Raw genomic sequence first — 24,842 nt, 5'->3', positions numbered from 1 at the left:
ACACTTTGAGAAAACTATTTGCTCCTCTGACTTTTGATCTTGATCATATTTCTAAAAGGATTGTATTGGTTGATATGTGCTATGTGATATGATTCAAAGTAATGAATACAATGCTTATACTATCTTCATTGTGTTTCATCCATAATTTCACACTATTTGTTGCATAAAATTACGTGATGTATAGCTACTTAATAGCACAATGTGTAGATGTGTGCTCCTACCCATGCCCCTCTGTACGCACTATTCGGTAGCGACACTGTACATGCTGACACATTGTGCATTGAAACAGCTTAGAGGTTGGGAGAGAAGGACACACATCACCAGCTACGCTTACCAGAAGAGGAAGACATGTGACGGCAGCTGATGTTATTGCACATACAGTAGCTTGCTTGCTCACTATTACTAATCACAACAAAACTACTGCTTTGCAAGCACAGCTGCAGGTAACAGCTAGTTATATAATATAAAAGGCAAATAAACTGCAACACTATTTAACAGCAGTATTTATTAGTCAACATGTTTTCAGCACACTTGATACCTTAGAAAACTGGTTCCAGTCAAATGGGTTGAAAATGAACATTGCAAAGACCCCATTTCAGAACCAAACAGTCAAAATCCATGTAACTTAAAATTCTACATAATGATCAACCTATGAAAGAAGTTGACATGGTCAAATTCCTGGGACTAAACATGGACAAGTGCTTAAGCTGGAATACACATGTTGACTTCAAATCAAATAAACTAAGCAGTTTCGTATTTGCAATGCAGATACTAGCAAATTTTTTTTTTGCATGGAGACACCAACTGGTGTTTATTATTTTCCTCAGCAACCGTAACCATAAACGTAACAGCAGACGTAATTTAGTGCAACTGTGGGCTGTTTTTCATTCGAGACTAGCAAATTCCACTAACTTGAGTACTTGAAAAATTGCTTGTTATAGTTATTTTAAATCTGTTATTAGATATGAGATAATTTTTTGGGGAAGTTCAAGTAGTATAGCTTGAATACTGAAAATGCAAAAGAAAATTGTCTGATACATTCGTACTGCACACCAAATAGAGTCTTGTCACCCATTATTTTGGAAACTACAAATCCTAACTGTTCCCTCCACATACGTTTATGAAATTATAATCTTCCTACACAGCAGACAAAAATTATTTGAAGAGAATCATTTTAACCATAAATATAACACAAGAAATAAAAATAATTTTATGCTACCCACACACGAGTTGAAATTATATGCATGGATTCCACAGTGTATGGGAATGACAATATATAACAAGTTAATGGGCAGGAACATATACACGGTGTTCGGGGAGGAAAGATAAATATTTTACTCATTGATAGTGTAAGTAATTCTGAACAAAAAATCTTATATGAACATAGGTCCACAAATGCTTCTTTAGGGAGGTATGGGTACTGAAAGGAGCTTTAATTCTGCAAAACTGATGTGCACAACGTGAATGTATACACAATACAACTGGACCATGACGTCATTTTCTTAAAAACAATGTTACAGAGAAGTATAGTTGTGTTACACATTTTTACATAATGATTATTTACTTTGCATTTAGAATATAATGCATTCCAACATGCATGTTCCATGTATTCAGTTGGAAAAGATGTATCACATCTTTTACAAGTGGCTTTAACAGTTATCATACAGATGTTGTACAGTTCACAGAACAGGTTTGAGGTTCCCACCATGAACGTCAGTGCACTTTTGTGCTCTAGCAATAACATGTTGTGTTGCTTCTTCAATTGCCTGTGGTTGGTTCCTAATGAATTCTGCAGCGTCCATGATGCGATGAAGCAGTTCATCTTATGTATTTACCTTCACTTTGTGCACCTCTGATTTCATCCAACCCCAGAAACAGAAATCTAAAGGTGTAAGGTCAGGTGATCTTGGAGGCCAGTTAATAGCACTGCCACAGTGAATCCAGTGATTAGCGTAGGTGCGGTTGAGGTGGTCCCTCACATGTAAGATAACGAGTGGAGGGGCACCATCATGTTGAAAGTATATTCCAGTTTGCTTGGCTAAAGGAACGTCTTCCAATAGTTCCACAAATGAATTTTCCAAAAAATGCAGGTACCTCTCTCCTGTCAATCACTGATTGATAATAAATGGACGTATCAAAACGTTACCAGTCATGCCACACCAAACATTTATGGTAAAATGAACTTGGAAATTGCTATCCACTGAAGCCTGTGTATTTTCCCGTGACCATTGATGATTATTGCATGTGTTGATTGGCGACTCCATAGTGTCCTGTGCACTACGACCAGATAATGGGTATACTTGAAAAGAGAGACAGCATTGGTCGTATATTTTTATTATCGCAAAATCGATTTTCTGTCACTGAGTGACCATCTTCAATGCTGTATTATATAACTTAAATTAGTAAGCACTGGTGTCAATAAGCTTACGGCAGTCACATAGCTATGTGATTGCCGTAAGCTTATTGACACCAGTGCTTACTAATTTAAGTTATATAATACAGCACTGAAGATGGTCACTCTATGTGATTGCCGTAAGCTTATTGACACCAGTGCTTACTAATTTAAGTTATATAATACAGCACTGAAGATGGTCACTCTATGTGATTGCCGTAAGCTTATTGACACCAGTGCTTACTAATTTAAGTTATATAATACAGCACTGAAGATGGTCACTCAGTGACAGAAAATCGATTTTGCGATAATAAAAATATACGACCAATGCTGTCTCTCTTTTCAAGTATATTGCATGTGTTGTTTATTCCATGTTGTGAAAACTGGGATTCACCAGTGAATAGTTTGTATGGAAGCAAATGACTGTTCTCAATTACCCAGTGACAGAATTGAAGCCGTTGGGTGTTGCCAATGTGGAGATTTTGGACACGTGTATGTGATATGGATACAGGTTTTCCACATGTAATGTTTCCCATACACGTGTCTGTGGGACATTCATACGCAGGGACATTCTTCGTATGCTTGTACTGGGACTTTGCTCAACACTTGCGATAATTTCTTCCTTTTCTTGCAGAGTTTGTTGACGTGCACACTTGTACGAAAAACGTCTACTTGGAAGAGAGCCTGTTGCATGCAGAGTGATAAACACTTTGGTAAACACCCTACTGTCACGTAATCATTGAGTCAGAAAGCACCTATGGTATTCTTCTCTTGCAGCAGTAGCATTACTGTCGCAGAAGCCATAAACATACACCATATCTGCATATTAATGTAGATGTGTGGCATTTTTAGGAGCACTTGTATGAACAGTTAACACCATACACTACATACCTAACCGATCTATCGCCGGTGCACTACACAATGCGACTTACACAGCGCAACTGCGCAAACAATGGGTGATTGTACTATGTATGTCACATGACCATAATATGTGGTAGGTTGCGTCGCATAAACATGGCATGTTTCCGTGCATTGTTTGCAAGAAAATCACATTACGGTCCAATTGTATTGCAAATACATTCATGTTGTGCACATCAGTTTTGCAGAATTAAAGTTCCTTTCAATACCCATACCTCCCTAACGAAGCATTTGTGGACCAATGTTCATGTAACATTTTTTGTTCAGAATTACATATACTACCTCTGTTTAAAATACTGATCTTTCTTCCTCGTACACCCTGTATAATATGATGCTAGAAATTATAAAAATGAAGCTACAGCTGATTCTGTGGGAGAAATGCTACTATTCAATATAAGAATTCCTAGGGGATGAAATGATAATTTGAGCAGTGGGTAACTAAGTGTTAAATTTTATTGTATGTATATGTAACAAAATTGTATTATTATTATGATGTTGTTTGTTAACATCAGCTGTTCTTTGTTTATGGTGAAATACTACCACAGTTTGACGTGTCTCCTGTACCTGAATCAATTCCATTGCAGAGTTTTATGTAGAATTATCCAACACTAAACTGTCTGAGCTGATGAAAAGACACACAAGAACTGTCCACCTTGGGTGCACTTAGTATCCAGATGCTGAAGATGTTCTATGGCATGATTTAAGAGACCTCAGTGAGGGCATCAAATGGGCTGCTTGGATTGTCCAAGCCCCAGTACTATAGAGATGGGAACTTGCCTTCCAGCATATCCTCTCATCCCATAACCCTAATGAGCAAGGTGGCACATTGGTTAGCACAGTTGAGTCACATTTGAGAGGACAGTGGTTCAAAATCAGTTTCTGGCCATCTTGATTTAGGTTTTCCGTGATTTCCCTATATTATTTGAGGCAAATGCTGGGATGGCTCATTTGACGAATGCACAGCCAATGTCTTCCCTCATCCATCCCTAATCCAAGCTTGTGCTCCATTTCTAATAACCTCGTCCTCCTCCTCCTCCTCCTCCTCCTCCTCCTCCTCCCCCCTCCCACCCCCCTCCCCCACAACCCTCCTGAACTTAACTTACATTGTTTTATTATTGTATGGTTTTTCGTTATTATTGTATATAGTTTTTATTTAATACGTCATTTATTTAAAAAAATCTAACAATGGAAACTTCAGGCTGGAATATCAGCAATATAGGAAAGATAGATTGCTACTTACTGTAAAGACAACACATTAAATTGCATACAGGCATGATTAAAAGATGCTTACACATAAGCTTTCGGCCACAGCCTTCATCAGAAAAAGAATTCATTCACACAAGCAAGCACACCTCACACACACGACCACCAACTCTGGCAGCTCAGACCAGTTTCATGGTTTCACGTTTGCTCTCCAATTCCCCACCCCCTCTCCTTCTCTCTCTGATTCTTTTACTCCTACTTCTTAACTGTAGTATTCAGTTTGTTTCCTTTTAATCCATTATTACTTATTATTATGTTGTCATCACCACTGGACTGAAGTGGGCACAGTACTTAGCAATATACTATCGTTTGCCTCTTTATCTCCCTCAAGTTTACACTTTAGTTTTTGTCTCCCCCTGCCCTTGCAACATTTGGTTCCCTCTCATCCTGTGGTCTCTGTGACATATCAATCCTTTCTACCCTTTTCCAGCACATCCCTCTTTCTCGCTGAGGAAGGAATTAATAGTTTTAGAAACTAGGATTGTTTCTTGTACTTTTGTATTTGTCTATCAGCAGTACTAAGGGTTTTGTAAGAACTGACCAGCCATTCTATCTCATAAACTATTATCTCACTGAATAACAGAGGTGTTGACAGGCACACAAACAAGACTGAAAATTTGCCATTATTCCAGCTGAAGAGACCAAGCTGGGGGAGCAGTTCTGCAGATTGACTGGGTGGGGTCTTGTCAGGTGGAGTTGGCAGGGGGACAAAAGAGGCAGAAATTGGCACGCAGGACTGGGAAAGGGTGGCCGGCAGGCAAGGGGATAGGGCAACACATGCAAGGGATAGCAAAGCAATGCACAGGGACTGGCACAAGGGCGTTTGTGCAGCACATGGTAGTGATGACACAGGAGTGGTTTGAGAGGATATGAAAGAACAAAGAAAGGGGGAGCTGTGGGGAAGAGGTTGTGGGCCTAGGATGAGTGAAGTATGGGTCCTGGGAGTGGATGGAGGAGGGAATGGTGTAAGGGGCTAGCAGAGGTTCCTCCTGGTTGTTAGCTGGATGCTAGCTCCATGCACCACACCTACCTCCACCCAGCCCTAGGACCCAGATTTAACTCATCTTGTGCTCACACTGTCTTGCCCACAGCCTCCCCTTCAACAGTTTTATTGCATTCTCCCATTCCACTGCTCCCACCTTCATTATCGTGTGCTGCACGAACTCATCGGTGCCTATGCCTGTGTGTCGCTTTCATATCCTGTGCAAATCCTACCTCTCCCTCTGAGCTGTCAGCTACCCTTCCCCACCTTCTGTCCTGCTACCTGCCTCTTTTCTCCCCTCACCAACTTTACCCTACACAAACCCCACCTAGTCAATCACCAAGCTGCAGAACAGCAGTCCTACCAATGTGTGTGAAGTTGGCACAATGTAGAACTCTCTTCTCTCTCTATCTCTCTCTCTTTCTCATATGTTGGCATTTGCAGTGGGGGGACCAAAAGCTAGAAATTTTCAGTCTTGTTTATGTGCCTGTTGACAACTAATTGCCTTTACTATTTGGTAATTTGTAAACCTTTACTCCTAAATTATTTACATTCTACCAGGACACCTTCGGGGTGCACTCAGCCTCGTGATGCCAATTGAGGAGCTACTCTACCGAATAGTAGCAGCTCTGGTCAAAGAAAACCTTCATAATGGCCAGAAGAGTGGTTTGCTGACCACACGCCCTCTCCCATCCGCATCCTAAGTTGAGGATGGCATGGCGGTCGGATGGTCCCTATGGGCCACTTGTGGCCTAAAGACGGAGTGCTAACCAGGACACCCCATTACCACATTCACACATTCATTATCTATCATATATGCTCATTTATGGAGGGAAAAAATTAAAGGCCTTAGTTTGGAGTGTGCATAAGGCCATTCTCAGAAGTAACGATCTTCAAAGTAACTTTTATGAATTGGAGTCTATCCTGTATGTATCTCATGCATTGCACTTAAATACCTTGATATCCTCAAAATCTTCACAACATGATGGTGGCTGATGTATGAATGTTACATACTTCCTTATGTAAAGATAATACTGCACATTGAAATTCTTAAAATTAAAAAATGTGTTATTCCACAAAGCATCTCATTGTTTCCACAGATTTTGGTTTTGCCCAGTACTTGTCACCTGAAGACTACAACAGCTCTCTCCGAGGTTCACCTCTGTATATGGCACCTGAGATGCTGCTGAAACGTCACTACGACGCCTCTGTTGACCTGTGGTCAGTCGGTGTCATAATGTATGAGTGCCTGTTTGGACGAGCACCTTATTCATCCAGTAATTTTAAAGAGCTAGCAGAAAAGATAAAAAGCGAAATGCCTATTGAGGTGGGCATTATATTTTGAGTACTTTTTCATAATACATATTTTTTGTAATGCCTAAATATAGTATACATAACAAATGATTAGTTGTGCTATAGTTCTATAATGTATTCTCATATGAAAATTAAAAACAAAATCCTGCCAATACCCTTCCAGTACATATGTAGAAATGAATTAGTTTGTGCAGTAAATGACCATCAGACTTTATTTATGTTATAAAAATGATAATACATAACATTAAAAGTCACATTAAAATAAAATCACATATATTATACAGGATGAAATGAGAGGGATCACACATGTTGGTTGCTTTTGATCCATATAAATCCAGTATCTGCTGTGTTATGTTATCAGCTAATGATAATTGGTAGTTAACACACAAATAAAAATGGTAGGAATTTGCTATTCCAATTAATTTACACTAGCCTGTGCAAATCCAGAGCACTGCAAAATCAGCAACCACATTTGCAATTTGATAATGGAAGATCTGACTGGTCTGAACCCTTAGGGCCAAACACAGAATGGAACATATACAAGTCCACCATATTTTGATGATGAAGCTAGGAGAAGCACCTGCTGTGTTGCACATCACTTTGTTTGAAATTGTGCAAGTGATTTATGGAACATGGTGTTAATTAATAAAAATTCATCATGACCTGAAATGTAGTGAAGGAGACAGGGTACAAACAATGGATACATACTGGCATTCCTGTTAGAGCAGTGATTTATCAATGTACTTCATTCTTTTCATTTCCAGTATTGTGCCGGACAAGCAAAAAAATCAGCTCTGTTACCAAAAAATTCAGCTATGTTACCAATCACTCATTACTCATAACAGTGTATGATGGGATGAGATCAATAGCAAAAATTCAGTGTTTCCAAGTTTAATTTTTGAGACTTTGATAATGCATTGTTGAAAGAAGACTTGATTTCTGAAACAATTTCAGTTTGGCATTAATAGCCTCAGTAATAGAGAAGCAGTAGGTGAGGAGTAAATATCAAAACAGTGGGAAATCCAGGATGGAATGTGACAGTCTTTTTGTTGTGCCTATTTGTGACTCATTATCTCCACTATATATTGAGTAGTAAATGTGAATGAAAGAGAAACTACAACAAGAGATCACTTTCCATATGTCTTTTGACTAATTAAACTGTGCTTCATTCACAGGTTCCTCATGGTGGGTGCATTTCAGATGACTGCAGAGACCTGCTTGTTAGACTTCTTAAACATAATCCCTCTGAGAGGATTGATTATGAGTCCTTTTTTAATCATCCTTTCCTTGACCTGGAACACATGCCATCACCAGAATCCTATCAGAAAGCTGTGGAGCTGGTACAGAAGGCAGTGAAATGTGATGCTGAACAGAAATTCAGTGAGGCATTTGACTTTTATTGTGAATCCTTGAGGTATTTTGTTCCTCTTGTGAATGGTAAGAAACGAATTTTGCTTAGAAGCTTCACAATTGTATTGTTCAATTCTCATTTCTTTGTACTCAGACTGTTTTTCATTTTGTTTGGTTAAGAATCACTAGATACTGTACAATATTTTTATGAGTTTCAAAGAAAATGTGCTTCAGATCAATTTTGTATTATTTTGATAAGTGCTTTTGCTAAGCACAACTGAAATAACTAATATAGTTGTGCAATAGTTTACATAAAGAAAATCTAATCACAAACCAGTTTTCCACTAAACAGATGAAGATGATACCAAGAAAAAAATAGCCTTTCGTAATAAGGTAAATGAATATATAAGACGAGCAGAAGACCTGAAAACTCTTCTGTACGAGAAAGAAAACAACTGTAAACATCCCAAGGGTCAACATACCACAGATGGAACTTTAGAAGAACTAAGTATGAATTGATTTTATTTGTTTGTTTTTGTTATTCCATGTTATATATTAGATATAGCACTACTATAACTGTTGAATCTATTGTCTATGTATTACTGCATACACCACCTCTCTCCTTTTCTGTCCTCTCCTGTCTTTGAAGGAATTGTTAAAACACAAACTGTAAAAGAGTTAACTACACTGAGGTGACAGGTGTTATGAAATACGTCCCAGTATTGTGTCGGACCTTCTTTTCCTCAATGTAGGGCAGTAGCTTGACATGGCTTGGACTTAACAAGTCGTTAGAAGTCCCCTGCAGAAATACTGACCCATGCTGTTTCTACAGCTCTCCATAATTGTGAAAGTGTTGCCAGTGCAGGATGTTGTGCATGAACTTACCTCTCAATTATATCCCATAAATGTTCGGTGGGATTTGTGTCGGGCAACTGGGTGGCCAAATCGTTTGCTCAGGTTGTTCAGTATGTTCTTCAAATCTGTCATGAACAACTGCAGCCTGGTGACGTGGCGCCTAGTCATCCATAAAATTTCCATGATTGATTGGCTGCATATGGTTTTCAAGTAGCCGAACATAACCATTTCCAGTCAATGATCGGTTCATTTGGACCAGAAGACCCAGTCCATTACATGTAAACACAGCCCATACCCTTAGGGAGCCACCACAAGCTTGCACAGTGCCTTGTTGACAACTTTGGACCATGGCTTTGTGGAGTCTGTGCCACACACAAACCCTACCATCAGCTCTTACCAGCTGACATTGAGACTCATCTGACAAGGCCATGGTTTTCCAGTTGTCCAGGGTCCAACCAGTATGGTCATGAGGCCACAAGCAGTGCTACAGGGAATGTCGTGCTGTTAGCAAAGGCACTTTCATTGGTCATACATTTGTTGTATGTCCCACATTGATTTCTGCAGTTATTTCATACAGTGTTGCTTGTCTGTTAGCACAGATAACTCCATGCAAACACCACTGCTCTCAGTTGTTATGTGAAGGCTGTCCACCACTGTGTTGTCCTAGTTGAGGGGTAATGTCTGAAATTGATATTCTCGACACACTTTTGACAATGGGGTCCTCAGAATACTGAATTTCCTGATGATTTCAGGAGTGGAATGTCCCGTGCGTCTAGCTCCAACTACATTCTGCGTTCAAAGTCTGTTGACGCTTGATGTGCAGCCATAATCAATAATCATAACGGAAACCTTTAAACGTGAATCACCTGAGCACAAATGACAGCTCTGCCATTGCACTGTCTTTTTAAACTTTGTGCATGCAATACTACTACCATCAGTATACATGCGTATCACTATCCCATGACTTTTGTCACATCAGTGTATAAGTCTTTAAATTAGGGTGTTGTTGTCACCTAAGTTAACTGACACAAGCAAAGGAGAAGTAGCACTTAACTTTGGTTTTCACAACTAGTACCTGATCCCATTGTTTCGAGCTTTGTGACATAAATCAGTAAAATCCTAAAAGTTCAGGTTGCTATTATTGTGCCTCCTATTACTATTAAGATTGGCGCCAAACTATACTCAGTACAGCAGCACTATAACATTCTTCAGGAATACTCTCACTCTCTTTGTTGTTGAATGAATTATTAGGTGGTTCATAGTCCATTGCAGTTGTAGCCCATGAGTGAGGCATAACTTGGCTGCTCCTCACCACTCATCTTCCTGTGACAGCATGTGTATTAGTGGAACTTGCTTCTTACACTTGCTATACCCTCCTTTTTATTAGTGTCCAAAAAAGAGACTAATGTAATAAAGCAATTGTAATCTCATGAATCTTGGCTTGATAGTATGATACTGGTAATGACAAGAAGATTACATGGCTGAGTAGGCAGATTAATTGATAAGAGAAAGGAAAGGTTGTACAAAAGTAATGATGCTTGCAGCTGATTCAAGAGAGATAAACTGTAAGAGATTTTCTTTACTTTAGAAGATTTATTGTGCAGCAGATGAGTGAATCCAAATCATCAGAGTTGTACTTATGCTAGCAGTTTCATATTGTATTATTTATTTATTTATCATGTAGTTTTTTGACACATTGGGAAGAGATACATATATTGTACAGCATAATATTTACAGTATAAAATCTTTAAAAAAAAGCAAAAGCATGTAGAGCATTTATGTAATCTATCAACTTGGGAGTCACCAGCAAGAAGTCTTCTGGCCTACCATCATATGATCTTGTGGGGTTTAGTATCTGCAGAAAGTGTGACAGTGCAGTTACTCAACATGGTCAGTTGCTGGTGACTCAGTAACAGCCGGCAATTGGAACACCACAAGTGAAACAAACTCACCGTGTGAACTGAACTATGGAAAGCGGAGCATCCAAACCCATGTAGATACATGCACAACAACGTATGCAGCACGTGGCTGGTGTGGGCGGCTAGTGATGACACGGCACACAACTGTCGGCATGAGTGCAAGGCTAGGTCTGTGGCACTCTAACTCCGCAGGAGCACTGGCCTGCTCCACTTACTGCTGCTGACAAGTAAACATTTCTGTCAGTGGGTCCGCCCATATGATGCTATGCGTGTTTCTGAACTACTCCTGTGCATACCCGTTTTTTTTTTTTTTTTTTTTTTTTTTTTTTTTTTTTAAAAAGGCACATCTGCTATGTTAGGTTCTAATTCTGTTTTCACCGATCACGTTTGCATGGCAAGTCAAATCCCAGTGATTTTTGAGTGATTCACAGCATGTTATTGTTATGTTGTTCAGTCCATCTGTAAGTCCATGCATTAGTAAGGTTGAACACATCTTGCTGGATTGGTGCATTTTTATTATCCATGTTCTTTTTGTGTTCATCCACAAGAACATTTATGCGCCATAGTTGAGGGGGCTGAGGGCGAGGGTGGAATGTGGATTAGTATGGCAGCCATTACATAGGTGTCGATTTGATGACACCATTGATCATTCTCATGGCATTATTTAGTTGGATGTATTTATTTTGTGCATAACGGCTGTTTAGCCAGACTGAGGCACAATATTCAGTAGCACAGAATATAAGACTTGGAGCAGAAAAACATAGATGGATACCAATGCTCTCCGCATATTGTTTGAATGATCTTTTTTTTTTTTCAATTTTTCAGCTGTTTTTGTTATGTGCTCTCTGAAAGATAGTGTTCTGTCAAGAGTTACCTTCAGTTACTTTGGTGTTTTGTAGTTAGTAAGTGTAGTGTTTTCAAACTTTATATTGAAATTTCTTCCAGCAAGTTGATTATTTAGGGGGAAGCACAAAACCTTCGTTTTAGGATCTTTGGTTGGTGTCCCCATTTGTCTTCAAATCCTGCCTCACTGTAGATGGTGAGTGACAGAACTTGATCTGTGCAGCTTCATTTTGGCAAGAAGGCTGCTTGTTCGACCAGGACAATGAAAGAAATCTGTTGTGCTTGATATGTAAAGAATAGAAGACTAAACAATGAACCTACACTTTTATGATCTATTTACATAGCCGAACAGCTAGTGTGTGAGGTGTCGAGCTGTTGACAGGCACACAAATAAGTCTGAAAATGTTGTTACTAAGTTTTCAAACAGTGTCCTCCTTTAGAGTAACCAGCTGGGACAATGTGTGTATGTGTATTTGTCTAAACTCTATGTCTATGTTACCATTGTCTGTGCTGCTATTGTTTTAAGATCTGATGATGGCTGTGAAGCCGTTGATTGGTTACCTTTTCAAATATACTAAAATGTGGCCAAAACTGCAAATTCTACTGTTTATTTAGCTACCAAATTACCAGTCTGCTTTAAAGGTTAAAGCAACCTAATTTCATTTCGCAATTTTTGCTGTGAAGTTTCCTAACCTCCCATTTTGCAACATCTTTGTTTCCAAAAGCAGTTTATTTTGTGTATTATTGGCTGTATGTTATTTGTTTACCATCATTTAATCTTTTTAAATTGTCTCCCAACTCCATAGTCGTCTTTTCCTGTGCCTTTTTTCCTTCATGCTGACACTTTTGAATGCTTTTTGTTTCAATAAGTTTTTTTTGGTATTCTCCCATCCTTGTTCCACACCTCCCTTTAATTAATGCATCTGACATTTTCTACAACTAGTAAGTGGAAAATTTATGTAAAAGATGGACTTTATACCAATATTCCATTGTTTTGGTAGCTGATTTTTCTTTCCTTTTGTAAAATTTTGGTCTAATTATGACAGTGCACATGAGTATGTCATGATCAGACTCTATTTCTTGTCTTCAAAACACTGCTAATTTCTTACTGCATGTGACATAATTAACAATGGATTTTAATGCTATCACAATAATATTTAGATTCACAAAATGATTAAAAAAGATTTATTATGATTAGCAGTATGGTACAAAGTGTTTTTACAGTGCAAATTTCATATAGCGTTTTCCACTAATTTCTCCAATCATTAGAGAATGTTCTCCTCTGACTTCAGAAGGAACTGTTCTGGTACACTAATGAGAACATGCAGGATGTTAGCTTTAGAAACTTCACCCTTTGCCCATCCCCAGAAGAAGAAGTCACATGGCATAAGATAGGGGCTCCACACCAGTCATTCATGAGGACTGCTGTGAACCAACTGAGATTATGGAAAATGATGGTTGAGCCATCTGCATACAATGATTGCAAAATGTATTGGGGCACCGTCTTGCATAAAGACAAAGCCAATGATATTGGTGTACATAAACACAGTTGGCCAAATCTGATTTACCAGTAGGTCTAGGTGCTGATAGAGTTCATTGTGTTTCAAGGAAGGAACAGATCAAAAATTTGTTTTGATATTATACTTCAACAAACCACTACCAGTGATTGCGCTGTGCATACATAATTTTAAGAAATTAAACACATTGATCTTGCCAAAAGCTGAGGTGTGTTTTACTCTTTTACAGCCACTCTGGGCCATTAACACAGTAACCTGTCTTCTGGGCTCTCAATAGATAGCATAATCTATTGCATAAGCTGTCACAATACGGTATCCCGCTTCTGTGCGCAGGCTAGTACAACCCTTTGCACACATGCGGGATAACACGTTTTGTGGCTGCAGAAAGTATTCTGATTCTGTTATTTTTGAGTGACATCTTCTGATTTGTGTGTTGCTGTATAAACAACCACATAGCCTTTCATCCAGCGATGTTACATTTTCTCAACAGTGTCGTGTAGAATTTTGTACATAATAATGGGAATTATGGCAATTTAAAAATCTTCCCATGTTGAACACATTTTTATCCCTCTGATTATATGTATAATAAAGTGAACCACACCTATAGCTGATGTGTGGTGCATTGAAACACTCAACAGAATACAGTATTTAAACTAGCTTTCGAGCTCTTGCTGTTGCAAAGGTGTACACATTCACATTAACACTCGAACTGTGGCTTCAGATGAGAGCATTTGGGTGTATGTGTGTGTGTGGTTTTTAGAGAAAGAGCTCGAAAGCCAATGTAAATACTGTATTGGGTGTTTCTATGTGCATCAGTCAGCTATACATGAAAGATTTCTTTTCCTTTATTTTACATTTTATTCCACATAGGAATTTCCATTGTTATTATTCACTCTGGGTTACATTTGGAAACAACTGGTGAAAGTCTCTGAACCAGCCTAGCATGATTTCTCCGTACTACATCCGATGGTCACAATCTTTTGCAGACAGTTCTTGATAGTAATGCTACGTCCACAAATGAAATTTCAACTCTCCGTTAAGGAAATTTTGTATCATGTACCACATTAGATAATTTACAAGGGTTGCCTGGTGTGGTGAATTTTGGGGGCTCCTGATAAACATTCCTCATATCAGCCACATATTTTCCTCTGACACAGATGTCCTTTTCTTAAAATGCCCACCATAGGTCCCATAGTCATTAGTTTTATATGGCAGTTCCTAATATTCCTTGGATGCAAAGCACAGTGAGACCCTGCACCATCCACCACCATCTTTCTACCAGTATCAAAGAATGTCACGCTTCATGCTGAGTGGCCATAATGATAAATATATGTTTAAATTATTACATTGTATTCAGACTTTCTGGTTGTTTTTATGGTCTTTGGACTGGACCCTTGCTTTAATGCAGCTTTCCACACTGCTCTTATCATGTGTGAGCCTCTTCATCTCTGAGTAACTATTGCAACCTACACCCACTTAAACCTTCCTACTGTATTTGTCCTTCTGCCTCCCTCACTTTTTACCCCCCACACTTCCTCCATCACCAAACTGATGATTTCCAGAGGGCTCTGCATGTGTCCTATCACCTGATTCTGTCTCATAATCAAGTTGTGCCATAAATTTCTATTCAGCTCACTACACCCTGATTAGTTATTCAATCTCTCCATCTAATTTTCAACATTCTTCTATAGCACCACATTTCAAAAGCTTCTAGTCTCTTCTTGCTTGAATGTCTTATTGTCCATGTTTCACTTCCATACAGGGGTACACTCCAGACAAATACCTTCAGAAAATACTGTTTTATCCCTCTGTTGGATATCGGTGTAGGAAGACAGGTGGCCAAGAGTAGTGGAACAGCAAACTGTCGCAGTCAGAGATCTGCACAAGGGGAAATAATTATTCTGTATCAGTAATATATAAACATATTTGTAATTTACTCTGATCAGTTTTGAAGTATGATCCAATATCATAGTCCAATGTTGAAAGCAATATACATCAACACTAAACACACGGTAGGAGAGGCAGGATGTGATGTAGTCTGTTCTCCAGTATGCAACCAACTGAACCGATCATGCTTGGCTGACGTGTGGTTGTCCTGTATCCAGTCCACAGAGGTTGCTCTTGTCAACAGCCGGTAGAGACCAGACCCTCAGGAGGTGCATCATTGGCTGTGGTGTTGTTCTGCACGACTACTATCGGTGTCGTGCTATAGGCAGTGTGCATTCCATACCCTCTCTTTTTTGAGCCATATCAGTTATTTTGCTGCTCAAATAGTGAAACTCATATAATACTTTTAGCATCTCATTTTCTAATTTAATTCCTTTGGCATCACTTAATTTAATGTGACTACATTCCATTATCTTAGTTTTACTTTTGTTGATGTTCCTTTTATAACATCTTTTCAAGACACAGTCCACTCAATTCAACTGCTCTTTCAAGTCCTTTGCTGACCCAGACAGAATTAAAATGTGATCAACGAGCCTCAAAGTTTTTGTTACTTCCCCTTAAATTTGTAATTCCATTGCCAATTTTCTCTTTGATTTCATGCACTACTTGCTCAATACACTGACTAAATAACATAGGGGATAGAATCCAATCCTGTCCTAGTCTCTTGCCACTGCTTCCATTTCATGTCCCTCATCTCTTATAATTCCACTCTGTCTTTTGTACAGCTCATAGACAACACTTCACCCCTGTATTTCGTCTGTGCTAACATCAAAATTTGAACCAGTGCAATCCAGTTAACATTTGAAGAGCTAGTCCTAAATCTACAAACACTATAAATGTAGGTTTGCTTTTCTTTAACCTATTTTCTGAGATAAACCGTTTGGTTAGTATCACTTTGTGTATTTCAGCATTTCTCTGGTACCCAAATTGATCTTCCCCAAGATCAGCTTCAACCAGTTTTCCCATTATTCTGTAAATAATCTGTATTAGTATTTTGAAACCATGAATTGTTCAATAGCATTCACACCTGTTTTCTTTCAGATTGGGATTTTTACATTTTTCTGTAAGTCTTAGAGTATTTCACCTGTCTCATATGCCTAGCAACCAAATGGGATAGTTTTGTCATGGATGGCAATCCCAAGGATGTCATTAATGATGAGGGAATGTCATCTACTCCAGATGCCTTGTTTTGACTTAGGTCTTTCAGTGCACTTTGTGAAATTCTTCTAGCAGTATCATATTATCCCTTCTCATCTTCATCTACTTTCCCTTCCCATTCTGTAATTTTGTCTTCTAATTCATTTCCTTTTTTACTGTGAAATATTCGTGAGTTCAGTTTGAAAAAAAGCTCAAACCTATCTGCATTAATTAGGTCACCGTTTCTCCATGCAATATAATCAGTTTTGTTAATGGATTAGGTTTCATTCTCAATTGTTTTGATAAAGAATTCTAGTGTGTGCCTTAAACTTCTATATCCAACCTGCAGGCACATTAAATTTTCTACTTTCATTTTACTTCCAGAGTAATTTTCTGAATTATTAGCCCACTTCCAACAAACTGGCACGGCCTTGTATTGACCTATCTTGTGAATTAAAACATTTTCCTGTGCAGTATGTCTTCCAGCTTCCTCCTTCTTACATTACATTGGTCCTTACCAGTAATTTTGTTCACGGTCCTGTTTTGTTCATACATCCATATGATTTGCAATTTATCTCTACTTGAAGTACTTTCATCTTATTCTGCATATTGATTTGTGAGTCTCTAAAGACTTAATGTTATTGAAAATGCAGTTTGTCACAACTAGGCACATGGCTGGATAACTGGTGTGAGAAGTATGGCAGGCAACAGGAAATCAGGAAGGGGGCTGGGAAGGAGGTTACCAGTGCCCAGCCCAGTTCTCAACAGTGGCTGGCACTTACCTTTGTGGACTGCCTCCTAAGTTGTCCATTACCTGTAGAAAAACGAATGCAAGTCTCTGTGAGTAGTCAGAGGGCTGTGTGTTTTATGTGGGAAAGGAGTGAACTAAAGGGGAACATTTTGTATAGGCTCTTACAAGGAAACACTCTAGCTTCAAGTTTTGTGCACACTGTCTGCCTGAACTCGCTCTGCCCCTCTGCAGCCACCTAATGCCTGAGTGTGAAGTACTGTAAAGTGGAGTGAGTAACTTGTTTGTGAACTACAGGGTGTCCATAAAATAACTTTACAACTTAAGATTTTCATGCCTTTAAAAGTATACCAGACATTAACAAGTGGTTTTCAACATGTGATAAGATAATTCATGAAGTTTTGTTTCCTCGTTCATACACATCAATGTGTGCATCCTTTGTGGCATGGATAATGTCTAGCCAGAATTCCATTTCTCTCCACTTATGATTCAAGATCTCCACGCTCACATGTTCAGATCCAATGCGAATACACACTTTCAAGTACTGTAGGTCTCTAACCTTGAGCTGGTACACCAGATCTTTTACGAAACTCCACAGGATGGAGTCTAGTAGTGTGAGGTCAGGGGATCATGGCATTTATGGACATTTAGGGCCCAGTCGGATAATGCACCATCCTGCTGGAATATGACACTAGCATTCAGGTATACCAGTTGTGGCACAGCACTCTTGTAACATGTACAGGTCAACACCACCAGTTATCCCTCACCAAACATTGACGTAATGATTGTCTCTTACCATTTCATGTGTAATATGAGGTTGCTGTGAATGCCAATATCAATGTTATGAGATTCAGTTTGTGGGATACATGAAACAATGCCTCATCGGAGAAACAAATTCTTTTCAAAAAGTCATCTTGCCTGGCATATCCACTGCAAACTGTTTGCATTGAGGCTTGTCCATAGGCTTTAATGCCTGAAGCAGCTAATGTGCTATAGGGATATAGCCATAACCTCTTATGTAAGACATTGTGCAGTATAGATCATCTCATTTCCAACTCTCTGGCCACCACACGCACCGATTTTGTCAGCCTTCTTGCAAATGCCTGCTGTACCTTGTCCATGTCGGCATATGGGACAGATAAGTGACCTGCTCCGTTTTTTATGGAAAACACTACATTTTGTGTCACAAATGCAATGTAAATAAATAAAATAAATGATTCATTAATGAAGTAACATAGCACAACTTAATTTTTTTTATGGAGAACACTACATTTTGTGTCACAAATGCAGCGTAAATAAATAAAATAAATGATTCATTAATGAAGTAACATAGCACAACTTAATTTTTTTTATGGAGAACACTACATTTTGTGTCACAAATGCAGCGTAAATAAATAAAATAAATGAGTCATTAATGAAGTAACATAGCACAATTTAATTATCAACATAGCTGTTGTGCATTATTTTCTTTGGATTTTAAAGCTGGCGCTGTTAAAGACGAGTGCATATGCAGGAGATGCACTATTTTTCAACTTTATTGGCATGAATAAATTATAAATCTAAACTCATTAACTTCATTCCACAATAATTCTTTGGTTGCTTGGGTTTATTCATTTTGATTTTGAGGCATATTTATAACTGCAGAATGTCATTATCAGAATATTGTTAAAATAATATTGAATGTATATGTGCATGAGGTTGATATATTATGTACTCACATTACTTACTACTGTCCATGTAAAATAATGTCTGTTCTCAAACAAGATTTCTAAACACATTTGGCACATATGTACACCTCCCCCTCTTCTTTAGCCTTTGACATCCCACAAATAGGAAGAGCACTGGTTGTCACTCCAAATGTACAGCACTCCATGCTCGGGCTTTAGGTGGCTGAGGTGGAGCAGAGCGAGTGGTAAACAAATGGTGCACATGAAAATTCAAAAACGGTGCACATGAAAATTCAAAAACTGTGCTTCCAGAAGGGCATAACTGTGTACTGCTTGGAAGTATGGTCCAAATTTTTGTGTGACATTCATTGTTGGAGCTGATATCTTGCATGCATGCTTTTCTCTCTGTAAATTATGAGGTCAGGTTGGTGATGTTTCCTAGTTAGGGAAGACTTCACAGAACTGGTTCTGAAGACCATTTTGCCGGATAAAGGATCTTACTTGGGAGCATCTTAATGAGGTTTTAATGAATTGTTAATTGACTACATGTCTGAGAGAGCTCTATAAAGTGTTTTTACTAACTGTTGTTTTCTGCACCATTTTCAACAACATGTTTAATTAAGTAATCTGTTGATGCTTTGCTCGTCAACTGTAAGGTTTGATTCGTGACATTCTTTATTAGACACTTTTTCTCTGTTCCTTACTTGGTTAGTCCATCTGATCTTCAACAGGCTCCTTAACATTACAGTTGAAAGGTTTCAGTCTGTTTTATTTCTGTCTTTCCCATTGTTCATATTTTACAGCCATACAGAGCTGTGCTTCAAACAGATTTTCATGAACCTTTTTCTAGCCTCCATGTTTATACTCTGTCTTTTTTTAAAGCCATTTTGCCCTTTACTATCCTTGTCATTAACATCTTTCTCCTTTATCTATTATACTTTTGAGATAGCAAAATTCTGCTATCACTCAAGAGTCTCTTGTCCTAGTTTATAATTTAGGCATCAGCATGTCCGCCATTGGTTATTGTTATTTTGTTTATTTGCATATTATAGCTATCAGCTAGTGCAAGTCTCATTTCATTAAGCACCTGACATAATTCGTATTTACTTCAGTGACCACTGTTTTGTCGGCAGCAAACTGTATTGTGCTGATTTTCTTTCCATTGCAAGTAACTCCCACATTGAGATAGATCATTACTTCCTTCATGATCTCCTCCTCATATAAATTAATTATCATTGGTGACAACCAACAACTGTGTTTTAACATCTTTCCTGATGGTGTGAAAAGTGGCAATTGACCGTGAATAAAGAAAAGTGTTAAGTTATTCACGTGAGTACTAAAAGAAATCCGGTAAATTTCAATTACGCGAGAAGTCACACAAATCTGAAGGCTGTGAATTCAACTAAATACTGAGGGATTACAATTACAAATAATCTAAATTGGAACGACCACATAGATAATGTTGTGGGTAGAGCAAATCAAAGACTGTGATTCATTGGCAGAACATTTAGAAGGTGCAACAGGTCTACTAAAGAGACTGCTTACACCACACTTGTCTGCCCTATTCTGGAGTATTGCTGTGCGGTGTGGGATCTGCATCAGGTGGGACTGATGGATAACATTGATAAGTTCAGAGAAGAGTGGCTCGTTTTGTTTTATCCCAAAATAGGGGAGATAGTGCCACAGACATGACACGTGAATTGGAGTGGCAATCATTAAAACAGAGGCATTTTACGTTGCGACGGTACCTTCTCATGAAATTTCAATCATGTTTTCTCCTCCGATAGTGAAACCATTCTATTGGAACCCACCTATGTAGGGAGAAATTATCATCACAAAAAAATTTAAGTGCTCGTTTTTCCCGCGCGCTGTTCAAGAGTGGAACGGTAGAGAGACAGCTTGAAGGTGGTTCCTTGAACCCTCTGCCAGGCAGTTAATTGTGAATAGCAGAGTAATAATGTAGATTCTGGCTTCCTGTATCATCCTTACTTATTTGCTTATGATATTAACTGCAGGAATAGAAGGGTAATATGGAGCAATATTACCCTTCTATTCCTGCAGTTAATATCATAAGTACTACCTAACAATGCCCCCCCATGAACCATGGACCTTGCCGTTGGTGGGGAGGCTTGCGTGCCTCAGCGATACAGATGGCCGTACCGTAGGTGCAACCACAACGGAGGGGTATCTGTTGAGAGGCCAGACAAACATGTGGTTCCTGAAGAGGGGCAGCAGCCTTTTCAGTAGTTGCAGGGGCAACAATCTGGATGATTGACTGATCTGGCATTGTAACGTTAACCAAAACGCCCTTGCTGTGCTGGTACTGCGAACGGCTGAAAGCAAGGGGAAACTACAGCCGTAATTGTTCCCGAGGACATGCAGCTTTACTGTATGATTAAATGATGATGGCGTCCTCTTGGGTAAAATATTCCGGAGGTAAAATAGTCCCCCATTCGGATCTCCGGGAGGGGACTACTCAAGAGGACGTCGTTATCAGGAGAAAGAAAACTGGCATTCTACGGATCGGAGCATGGAATGTCAGATCCCTTAATTGGGCAGGTAGGTTAGAAAATTTAAAAAGGGAAATGGATAGGTTAAAGTTAGATATAGTGGGAATTAGTGAAGTTCGGTGGCAGGAGGAACAAGACTTTTGGTCAGGTGATTACAGGGTTATAAATACAAAATCAAATAGAGGTAATGCAGGAGTAGGTTTAATAATGAATAAAAAAATAGGAGTGCGGGTTAGCTACTGCAAACAGCATAGTGAACGCATTATTGTGGCCAAGATAGACACAAAGCCCATGCCTACTACAGTAGTACAAGTTTATATGCCAACTAGCTCTGCAGATGATGAAGAAATTGATGAAATGTATGACGAGATAAAAGAAATTATTCAGATAGTGAAGGGAGACGAAAATTTAATAGTCATGGGTGACTGGAATTCGTCAGTAGGAAAAGGGAGAGAAGGAAACATAGTAGGTGAATATGGATTGGGGGGAAGAAATGAAAGAGGAAGCCGCCTTGTAGAATTTTGCACAGAGCATAACTTAATCATAGCTAACACTTGGTTCAAGAATCATAAAAGAAGGTTGTATACCTGGAAGAATCCTGGAGATACTAAAAGATATCAGATAGATTATATAATGGTAAGACAGAGATTTAGGAACCAGGTTTTAAATTGTAAGACATTTCCAGGGGCAGTTATGGATTCTGACCACAATCTCTTGGTTATGAACTGCAGATTGAAACTGAAGAAACTGCAATTTAAGGAGATGGGACCTGGATAAACTGAAAGAACCAGAGGTTGTAGAGACTTTCAGGGAGAGCATAAGGGAACAATTGACAGGAATGGGGGAAAGAAATACAGTACAAGAAGAATGGGTAGCTCTGAGGGATGAAGTAGTGAAAGCAGCAGACGATCAAGTAGGTAAAAAGACGAGGGCTAATAGAAATCCTTGGGTAACAGAAGAAATATTGAATTTAATTGATGAAAGGAGAAAATATAAAAATGCAGTAAATGAAGCAGGCAAAAAGGAATACAAACGTCTCAAAAATGAGATCGACAGGAAGTGCAAAATGGCTAAGCAGGGATGGCTATAGGACAAATGTAAGGACATAGAGGCTTGTCTCACTAGGGGTAAGATAGATACTGCCTACAGGAAAATTAAAGAGACCTTTGGAGAACAGAGAACCACTTGTATGAATATCAAGAGCTCAGATGGCAACCCAGTTCTAAGCAAAGAAGGGAAGGCAGAAACGTGGAAGGAGTATATAGAGGGTTTATACAAGGACGATGTACTTGAGGACAATATTATGGAAATGGAAGAGGATGTAGATGAAGATGAAATGGGAGATACGATACTGCGTGAAGAGTTTGACAAAGCACTGAAATACCTGAGTCGAAACAAGGCCCCGGGAGTAGACAACATTCCATTAGAACTACTGACGGCCTTGGGAGAGCCAGTCATGACAAAACTCTACCATCTGGTGAGCAAGATGTATGAGACAGGTGAAATACCCTCAGACTTCAAGAAGAATATAATAATTCCAATCCCAAAGAAAGCAGGTGTTGACAGATGTGAAAATTACCAAACTATCAGTTTAATAAGTCACAGCTGCAAAATACTAACGCGAATTCTTTACAGAAGAATGGAAAAACTGGTAGAAGCGGACCTCGGGGAAGATCAGTTTGGATTCCGTAGAAATGTTGGAACACGTGAGGCAATACTAACCTTACGACTTATCTTAGAAGAAAGATTAAGAAAAGGCAAACCTACGTTTCTAGCATTTGTAGACTTAGAGAAAGCTTTTGACAATGTTGACTGGAATACTCTCTTTCACATTCTAAAGGTGGCAGGGGTAAAATACAGGGAACGAAAGGCTATTTACAATTTGTACAGAAACCAGATGGCAGTTACAAGAGTCAAGGGGCATGAAAGGGAAGCAGTGGTTGGGAAAGGAGTGAGACAGGGTTGAAGCCTCTCCCCGATGTTATTTAATCTGTATATTGAGCAAGCAGTAAAGGACACAAAAGAAAAATTCGGAGTAGGTATTAAAATTCATGGAGAAGAAGTGAAAACTTTGAGGTTCGCCGATGACATTGTAATTCTGTCAGAGACAGCAAAGGACTTGGAAGAGCAGTTGAACGGAATGGACAGTGTCTTGAAAGGAGGATATAAGATGAACATCAACAAAAGCAAAACGAGGATAATGGAATGTAGTCGAATTAAGTCAGGTGATGCTGAGGGAATTAGATTAGGAAATGAGACACTTAAAGTAGTAAAGGAGTTTTGCTATTTAGGGAGTAAAATAACTGATGATGGTTGAAGTAGAGAGGATATAAAATGTAGACTGGCAATGGCAACGAAATCGTTTCCGAAGAAGAGAAATTTGTTAACATCGAGTATAGATTTAAGTGTCAGGAAGTCGTTTCTGAAAGTATTTGTATGGAGTGTAGCCATGTATGGAAGTGAAACATGGACGATAACTAGTACGGACAAGAAGAGAATAGAAGCTTTCGAAATGTGGTGCTACAGAAGAATGCTGAAGATAAGGTGGGTAGATCACTTAACTAATGAGGAGGTATTGAATAGGATTGGGGAGAAGAGAAGTTTGTGGCACAGCTTGACTAGAAGAAGGGATCATTTGGTAGGACATGTTTTGAGGCATCAAGGGATCACAAATTTAGCATTGGAGGGCAGCGTGGAGGGTAAAAACCATAGAGGGAGACCAAGAGATCAATACACTAAGCAGATTCAGAAGGATGTAGGTTGCAGTAGGTACTGGGAGATGAAGAAGCTTGCATAGGATAGAGTAGCATGGAGAGCTGCATCAAACCAGTCTCAGGACTGAAGACCACAGCAGCAGCACCTAACAATGGAAAACATATTCTATTCCATATTATCATGAAGCCTTCTCCGAATCTATGACTGTAATTTATATTTCCTCTTTTTTCCTAAATTTGGCCTAGATTGTTGGCTGCAGAGTTAAAACTGTTTCTCAAATGCACCTGCTTGTCCTAAAACCAAACTGATATTCTAGTGATCTACTTTCAGTTCTGTCTCCCATTCTTTGATGGTATATTTGATGCAGGTAGTCTGTCTGTTATGAGAATCTTATTTGCTGAAGCACAGTATTTATCTTTTTCATTTCTCCATTTGTTTCTTACAGTGCGATTGTGTGCGACAAACTCCACAATGCAAACCGCTCTGGAAATTGGTGCTTCTGCAGAGCAGTATTTGAAAGAGGGACAGTACTCACATGCATTGGAAAAATTTCAATCTTGTCTAGGTTTACTTGTGCCACTGCTGAGCAGTGAACCAAAAGGAAGAAGACGTGACCTCTTACATACACAAGTAAGTCATGAAACTGTGCAACAACAATATGGAAAGGATAGTTTGCTTTCTGCTCAGAACATAGAAGAGGCGGTAAGTCGCAGAAAGGCTCCATGAAAAAGAATGGTAGAAATGTACAGCTTTCAAATTATGTCC

The 24,842-nt window shown here is 38.9% G+C and overlaps 1 protein-coding gene across 3 annotated transcripts in view; it reads left to right on the top strand.

Moving 5' to 3' along the window:
- The window catches only part of LOC126199301 (serine/threonine-protein kinase ULK3), a 106,215-nt gene that overhangs the window by 50,394 nt on the left and 30,979 nt on the right, over positions 1-24,842 (top strand). For all 3 annotated transcript variants that reach the window (XR_007540146.1, XM_049936136.1, XM_049936137.1), the window contains exons 4-7: positions 6,656-6,882; positions 8,045-8,306; positions 8,572-8,727; positions 24,523-24,707. Coding sequence is in view for 2 of the 3 variants with exons in the window: in XM_049936136.1 (XP_049792093.1) it covers positions 6,656-6,882; positions 8,045-8,306; positions 8,572-8,727; positions 24,523-24,707 (830 nt within the window). In the remaining variant the exon portion in view is untranslated. The remainder of the gene's footprint in view (positions 1-6,655; positions 6,883-8,044; positions 8,307-8,571; positions 8,728-24,522; positions 24,708-24,842) is intronic.

The sequence above is a fragment of the Schistocerca nitens genome, chromosome 8 (genome assembly GCF_023898315.1).
Source record: "Schistocerca nitens isolate TAMUIC-IGC-003100 chromosome 8, iqSchNite1.1, whole genome shotgun sequence".
Lineage (NCBI taxonomy): Eukaryota > Metazoa > Arthropoda > Insecta > Orthoptera > Acrididae > Schistocerca > Schistocerca nitens.
This window is presented reverse-complemented; position numbering and strand designations above follow the sequence as displayed.